Source organism: Malania oleifera, chromosome 1 (assembly GCF_029873635.1).
Source record: "Malania oleifera isolate guangnan ecotype guangnan chromosome 1, ASM2987363v1, whole genome shotgun sequence".
In the NCBI taxonomy this organism is placed as follows: Eukaryota; Viridiplantae; Streptophyta; class Magnoliopsida; order Santalales; family Ximeniaceae; genus Malania; species Malania oleifera.
In genome coordinates this window covers 91,772,207-91,780,103 of record NC_080417.1, presented here as the reverse complement: position 1 = coordinate 91,780,103, position 7,897 = coordinate 91,772,207, and the positions used below count along the sequence as shown (strand labels likewise).

General features: G+C 30.5%; 1 protein-coding gene across 2 annotated transcripts; it reads left to right on the top strand.

The window, feature by feature from the left end:
* Positions 1–1,612: 1,612 nt before the first annotated feature.
* Positions 1,613–6,677, top strand: LOC131161359 (PI-PLC X domain-containing protein At5g67130-like). Of its 2 annotated transcripts, XM_058117089.1 has the most exons (8): positions 1,613–1,912; positions 2,154–2,276; positions 2,609–2,746; positions 2,869–2,967; positions 3,316–3,619; positions 4,183–4,406; positions 5,109–5,195; positions 6,517–6,677. In XM_058117089.1, the coding sequence occupies exons 1-8, from the start codon at positions 1,802–1,804 to the stop codon at positions 6,538–6,540; spliced, it is 1,110 nt and encodes a 369-aa protein (XP_057973072.1). In that variant the 5' UTR covers positions 1,613–1,801; the 3' UTR covers positions 6,541–6,677. The 2 variants fall into 2 exon arrangements, with proteins under 2 accessions (XP_057973072.1, XP_057973064.1); XM_058117081.1 differs by lacking the exon at positions 6,517–6,677 and having other exon boundaries at positions 1,618–1,912; positions 5,109–5,360.
* Positions 6,678–7,897: the final 1,220 nt, after the last annotated feature.

Here is a 7,897-nt window from a genome sequence, read left to right as displayed (position 1 = left end):
TCAGTAATATTATAAAAAATATATATTTTTTTAATAAAAAACCTATTAGTGATGGTTCCCAAAACTGTCACTAATAAGTGGATAATAGCGACGAATTATCAAATCTGTCACTAATACTCTGAAATAAAGTAATATTAGTGACGGTTCCCAAATCCGTCACTAATAAGGGGATAATAGCGATGAATTATCAAATCTGTCACAAATACTATAAAATAAAGTAGTATTAGTGACGGTTCCCAAATCCGTCACTAATAAGGAGCTAATAGTGACGAATCTTCAAATTCATCACTAATACTATGAAGTAATTTTTTTTATTTCTTAAAATAAATGTATTATTAGTGACGGTTCCAAAATTCGTCACTAATAAGGAGCTAATAGTGACGAATCTTCAAATTCGTCACTAATACTTTATAGGTCATTTTTTTATTTCTTAAGATAAAAGTAGTATTAGTGACGGTTCCTAAATTCGTCACAAATAAGGGTCTAATAGTAACGAAATTGAAGATTCGTCACTAATACTCTAAAGTAAATTTTTTTATTTCTTAAAATAAAAGTAGTATTAGTAACGATTCTCAAATCTGTCACTAATAAGGGTCTAATAGTGACGAATCTTCAAATTCGTCACTAATACTTTGAAATAAATTTTTTTATTTGCTTTAAATAATAGTAGTAATGGTTATTTAATCGTCACTTATAAGTGTCTTTTAGTGACGGATTGAATCCGTCACTAATACCGCAGAAATCGTCGCTAATATTTTTTTGAGATAATTTTTACGTGAAAATTATTTTCCCACGATATTTGAAACCACCACTGATAGTTTCGTTACTAAATATAAGTTTTTTTTTGTTGTTGTGTCAATGTACAAGAAGAATATTATAAGGGTATATTTATACAATAACCCATAATTGAATTAACAACTAAACTAACAACTCTAATACATTACGTGCACATTATTTTTTTTAAATATCATGTGTGATGGAAATTTATGGAATGAGACTTATCGCATGAGCCCGTAATATTATCACACCATATATGCTATATAGCAGTGCAGTTCTTTAAATATTATCTGCAATAAAAGTGTCTAATAATAAAGAAGCTTTAGTTGTCTTGCCCCTTATATGTCTTCAATACTTGGCCCAGTCAAAATGGTTGTTTTCCTTCCCTGCCACTGATTTGCAATTCAAATAAAGCTGTAGTTAAAAAATTAAAACAAATTGATATTGATCAGAAAAACCAAGAGCTGCATGGAGTAATGTATACTACGAAAATTGTTCGTCTTCCTCCTTAATTATGAATTAATTATGACACACGAGAAGAAATTAATAACCAGAGAATCGTTACGTATTTCTGTCTATTGCCATTTTGCAGTTATAACTGTTTATGGCACCGCTAAAAACATTTTTTTGCTTTTTATTTTTTATTTTTTAATTTTTCAAACAATTTGGATGACAGTATCTTATTTTGCAAAACTTCAATATTTTTATAAATAATATTTTCAAAAACAAATTAAAGATAAAACAATAAAATTATTTTTCGCAACTGACAAAATTTATGACATTGAGGAGTCACGATGACCCAATAAAATTCATATACACGGTAGAAAATTAAAGTCTCGTAATCATCGACTGGACGCCACCAAACGAGCTTGATCAGTCCATCCATCTCTCTCTCTCTCTCTCTCTCTCTCTCTCTCCTCAAATTTCCTTTATTTAATTCCCTCCTAAAGCATTTCCTTCTCCTCCATTTCTCAACCAAGACACAGAAAAAGCAAATCCACTTTCTCTTCAATTCTGATCTGTGATGGGAGTTTGGTCCGTGAAGCCTCAGCTTTTGATAATAATTTCAGTGTTATTATTAAGAGATGCAGCAGCAGCAGCAGCAGCAGCTGGCTGTGCCTATGGACAATGCAAGGTACGTTTGTCATTGAAGAAATGTTTTATGGTTTTGATTTGGTAGGAAGTGCGTACATATATATATATATATATATATATATCTCCGGTGCCATTTTGTCTATGGCTGATCTCTATGGTAGAATCAGCCGGAACCGTTAAGGCGGTGGTTTACCTGTGGCGGCGGATGTAAGATGCCTGAGATTCATTTTACACAGTTTCCAAGTGTGTATAATTAAATCTGTGTATATTAATTAATGTAGCTGCTTGAAAACTGCTCATCGGACGGTGATTGTGCAGCGGGATCGTCTTGCTCCTCCTGCCGCGGTGCCTTTTCCGGTTCCATGTGTGTGAGGTCATTCGTTACAAACCAATTCAAGCTGTTGGTATGTAGCATGTCCCCCATCTCTCTCTCTCTCTCTCTCTCTCTGTGAAAGTATAAACTGTTGTAAAGAATGATTCTTCCAACTATGATTTCGAATTCCCCCAATCATACAACATATACTAGCATTTAGGACGTGGAATTCACAATGTCAGAATCTACTCCAAAACGTATTTCTCATTGTGTGAGCTCAAAATTAGGATGAATCAAATAGATGGGTCGGCTCACACTACTTCATCTACGATCTGTGACACTTAACTTTTTTCTTGTTTCAAAAACTTTAAAACTTATACTTCATTTTAATTGGTTTGATGATGTTTGTTCTATTTTCAACAGAATAACTCGCTACCATTCAATAAGTATGCATTTTTGACAACTCATAATGCCTTCGCTATCCGAGGAGAGCCTTCTCACACGGGAGGTCCTCGCATTACCATTACAAACCAAGAAGATAGCATCACTCAACAGCTAAATGTATGTCTATTCATCTTCCAACCCCCTTCTTTCTAATTTCCTATTTTCATTGGTTTTATTGTACACACACATACATGTATAATTGTCCATACCCTTAGTTTAATTGTCCTTAGTTGCAACAGAATGGAGTTCGAGGCCTAATGCTGGACACGTATGATTTCAAAGGAGATGTGTGGTTGTGCCATTCTTTTGGAGGGGAATGCAAAGACTACACCGCATTTGTAAAATCTAACCCTTCTTTCTTATCTTCAATAGATAATTAATTGTACATTGAATATATATTTCATTGGATGCACAAAAGAGGTGCGTATCAAAAGGCACCAATCTATTTCAAGATTTCAAATTTCTCAATATGTTCGGAGCACCGAGCACTTATATATGTTTATTTCCTCTCCCCCTCCCTCAAAAGTACTTTGTCTAAATTTTCGGATGTCTATGAAAATTCATGAAATTTTTTATAAGAGGAATTGGTCAGCTTTTTCAAATTTAAGAGGAGGTTAATATTAATCAATTTCTGTATTTTATTTAATTTTAAATTATATATAGCATATGACAATAATAAAATGTAGGAACCGGCTATTGACACACTGAGGGAGATAGAAGCTTTCCTATCGGCAAACCCATCGGAGATTGTGACATTGATATTAGAAGATTATGTGAAAGCCCCAAATGGATTGACCAAGGTGTTTACAGAGGCCGGGTTGATGAAATACTGGTTCCCTCTTGCCCAAATGCCTAAAAATGGTCAGGATTGGCCCCTTGTTGTCGACATGGTCACTAATAACCACAGGCTCCTCGTCTTTACTTCCATTAGATCCAAGGAGCAAACAGAAGGCATTGCTTATCAATGGAATTACATGGTTGAGAATCAGTGTACGTACATCATTCTTTAATAAACTAGTAATTCATTCAAAATTAAGGGCGACAAAAAGGATTGACAGATCGAGTAATAAACCGGTATGATTTAAACTAGTTGGGTTCTAGTTGTTCCTTTTATAAATGGGTCACCCTCTCTTAAATTCAAACCTCATTTAGACAAATGAGTAATTAACGAGTCATCTGCTATACATAAACTCATTTTATTACCTGTATTCGAAATATTGGTCTTCTTGGGAATTATATCCCGTGAAAACATACCGCCAACAAAACACGTCACTAGAACCATCCTTATATGCCAATAACAATAATAACGATAAAATTTACTGTCGCCTGAGGGAGCCCCACTAATCTTTGGGGGCAAATGATTAACTTTAATATTGTAGGCTCTATTTTTATGTAATTAAATTTATATTTAATTCATTGAATATATCTGATATCAATTTTTTTTTTTCCATTATCAAAGAATAAAGAATAAAGAAAAGACAGAAATCCATGATTTTATTATGCAAAAAATAAATGCATAATTAATTTAGGGTTGGATGAAATGAATGCTGCAGATGGGGATGGAGGAGTGCACGCAGGAAGGTGTCCGGCAAGGGAAAACTCAGCGCCATTAAATGACGCGACCAAATCTCTAGTGCTGGTTAATCATTTTAGGTCGGCTGGCACAGCGAAGAATGCGTGCGTGCTCAACTCCGACCCGCTTTTGGACATGCTCCGCACCTGTCATGATGCCGCCGGCGGCCGATGGGCTAACTTCGTCGCCGTCGACTATTACAAGGTAATTAGTACTATTTCATTTCATCGTCTTGATCTCTTCTTTTTCCTTTTTCACTTAAATGCTATATAATTTGTTCATTATATTCTTAACCATATAGACCTTAATCAAGACAAAGCCATTTCTTAAAAATAATTGAGGTTATTAACAAAGACATTTTAGTTGAGTGTATTGCATTATGACATTCTTTAAAATAATATTTGATATATAAAATTACATAAAATTTAGAAAAAATATCTAATTAAATTTAAATAATACGAGGATATACATAAGTTGGATTTAAAACTTGCTCTACCATGCATGATGTTAGAAATCAAATTTTAACTCACACTAAATCTTATTTGAAGTCTTGATTTTTATTGGGTACATTTAGAATTTTTACGACAATGGTATGCATGTGAATATTTAAATTTAACTAGATATTTTACCATTCTAATTATTAATTATTTAATGAAGAGTAATACTGAGAAGGTGAGATTTATGAAATGACCAAAAAATAAATAAATTTAATGGCCTTATTTAGGGCCCTTCAACTGACTATCCCATGATGTTATTAATGAAGTACCAAAAGTCTAACACAATATAGTAAGTTTTAAGGTAATTAATAATTAAATCACTCCTAATTTGTACAAATTAATCAAATAATTAGCAACGAATATTTAATTCTTTTTATGTTTATGGTGGCTGGCACGTGAGCATAAGCAGAGGAGTGATGGTGGAGGAGCATCTCAAGCTGTAGATATGTTGAACGGGGAGTTACTTTGTGGGTGCAACGACCTACATTCATGTTTGGTACGCTTAAATTTTATTTTGCTTCTATTAGAGATTATTTTTTTCCTCCGAGGATGAAACACGTCCGCCCATTGACACATCTTTGATAATTCATTAGCATGATGTCTCAATGAGAAATCGAATCCGTGATCTTGAAATAATTAAAGTTATAAGTCGCTCTCACTACTTGAACTGACCCAACTGTGCATATCAAAGACTAATATCAAAGTAAATAAAATTAAAGTAAAAAAGATAGAAAATCTTTTTCACTTTAATTTTATCCTTACCAAATGATAAACTAATGCTAATGCACGTACTCAATTCATAACTATACTTAAGTCTTGATTAGTTGGTTGATTTTTTTTTCTTGCTTATTCTTTCTAATATCCTTTTACTATGCGTTAGAAATTGAAATAAATTTATTAATTTATAAATTGTGGTTAATTTATGAATTTATATTAGTTAAAATATTTTTTACAAGTCACAACTCTCCATTATTTCAATTTCCTATTAGTCTCCTTTTCAAAAAATTTTAATTTAGGACTTTGGAGCAAAGCCCATGGCTAGTATCTATAGCATGACTCAAAAGGGTGGAAATAAATACTGAAAAATCAAATTAAATTGTAAAATTAAATTAAAAAATTAATTAATCATTTTCTTGATTTTTTTAAAAAATAATTTTAAAGTTTTTGTTAACGATTTGATTTGAGTTATGCATATTTAATAATCAGGGCTTAAGCCGGACCGATATAATAAATATATAAAAATATATGCTATAATATCATATATAACCATTTTTTCAACGGTATAGAACTAAAATTAAATTTGTTACCTTTATTTTATTTTTCAAGAATTAGAACTTGAACTATGAATCTCATCTTTGTTTAATTTAGGGAGGGATGCTTTTAAGTTTTTGAAGTTTATTTAAATTTATATGTTTGAGTTTAAACCAATGATTTAATTTTAAATTTACATATAGGAAAAAAGTATTTGTTGATCGTGACTTTAAATTTTTAAATTGAATTCAACTGTTTAATCTAGTCAATTATTGGATATCACTATAAAAATTAATTAATCAAATTTGGATTAATCCTTTAAAATGATTTTACTTCAACTTACATTTTCTAGCAAACTAAAATTCCGAGTTGATTAGCAGTTCAAAAGATACAGATAATTAAACCATGTCTGATCTAAGTATAGTTATGTATTTATGTGTAATTATAAAATTATATTTATATAAATATAAATAAAATATAATTTCAAATATTATATTAATTTTTATTCTAATCTAAACATATTCAAATTCATGTATCCTTCTGACAACTATTTGCTATATATGCAGCCTGGAGCAACCTGTATTCCATAGAGATGGAGAGAGAGAACCCAAGTGCTGTAAAGGAAAGAGGGTCGTTGCACTATTTATTTTTATTTACATATTTGCCATGCTTTTACAATTAACTATTTTTTAATATTAAGTTAGGCCTTAATTTTAAGGGTACAAAATTTGTGGCTTGAGGGGTATGTGCATATATATATATATATATATATATATAGCTAAAGGAGGGCAGCACTTCTAATTATTTATTGATATAGCCTCACTTTTGACGGAAGAAAACCGTGATTACAAGACTATAGATAAAAAACATTAAAGGTCTCCCAAAAACAACACCAACAACCAACCTACTTTATATTTAATAAGGCTAGTTTAATTTTTTGTCATTCTAATTAGTGAAAGAAAGTGTTTTTATATGATGAGGGGTTGATTTGGATTACTATAAAAAAAAATTTGAATAATAGTGAAAAAAGGAGTTATTGGAATTGAAAAGTTGGTTCTCGAGTGCTAGATAAAAAAAAAAGTGTAAATTGAGTGGAATGGTGAAAATAACCAAAATAAATCTCATTTTAATTGATTTTCTATTTCATAAAATTGTGTTTGGCTAATTTTGTAATATTTGGAAAAAAAAATTAAGAAACGTTCGGAGATTAGAATAATAATTTTAAAAAATAGATTTTTCAAAAAATTGAAATCCATAATCTTTAAAAACTTCTCAATTTAATTTTTTTTAAAAAATTAAAGTTAATTATATGATGCATTTTTCTTTCTTGAGAATTGACATTCAAACTAGTTAGTAACATATAGCTCAACATCCTCTCTTTTTCAGCTTTTTCATGAAGTAAACAAGGCACATTCTATGTATTTTGGATGATAGCCACATACCATATGCTTTATCTATAATGATGAATGGTCGCATTCAAATGGTTAAAATTTGTAGAACAATGAGTCCAAAAGTTTTTGACTGTTTAAAAGTTTATGAATAAATTTAAAAGGTACATCAAGTTATGTGTGGAATATCAAATTTTTCATATTTTTATAATTACATAAAATAATTATATCGTTAATGCAACATTAAACCCAAGATCTACAATTAAAATTTTATCCATAAAAGAGCTAGATAGTTGAGGAAGTTTTGGACTTAATAATTATATATTTTATATTCATATATATATATATATATATATATAAATTATAACTTTATCTTTAAATTTAAGAAACCATCATTTTAAGTGTCACAATGTCCCGAATAAGGAGTTTAGATAGGCAAGGGATGATAAAGATAATGGTTCAATTGATTTGCCACTAACCTGTTATTTTCTTAGGTGCGGTTAATTGATCTAATTAATATTCATTGATTAGTCTCTAGACTAATCCTAAAGTTAAAGAA

Coding starts and splice junctions, on each gene's coding strand:
- LOC131161359 (XM_058117081.1), top strand. CDS start 1,802: ATGGGAGTTTGGTCCGTGAAGCCTCAGCTTTTGATAATAATTTCAGTG. Junction 1,913..2,153: donor GTGCCTATGGACAATGCAAG/GTACGTTTGTCA, acceptor TAATTAATGTAG/CTGCTTGAAAACTGCTCATC. Junction 2,277..2,608: donor CAAACCAATTCAAGCTGTTG/GTATGTAGCATG, acceptor TATTTTCAACAG/AATAACTCGCTACCATTCAA.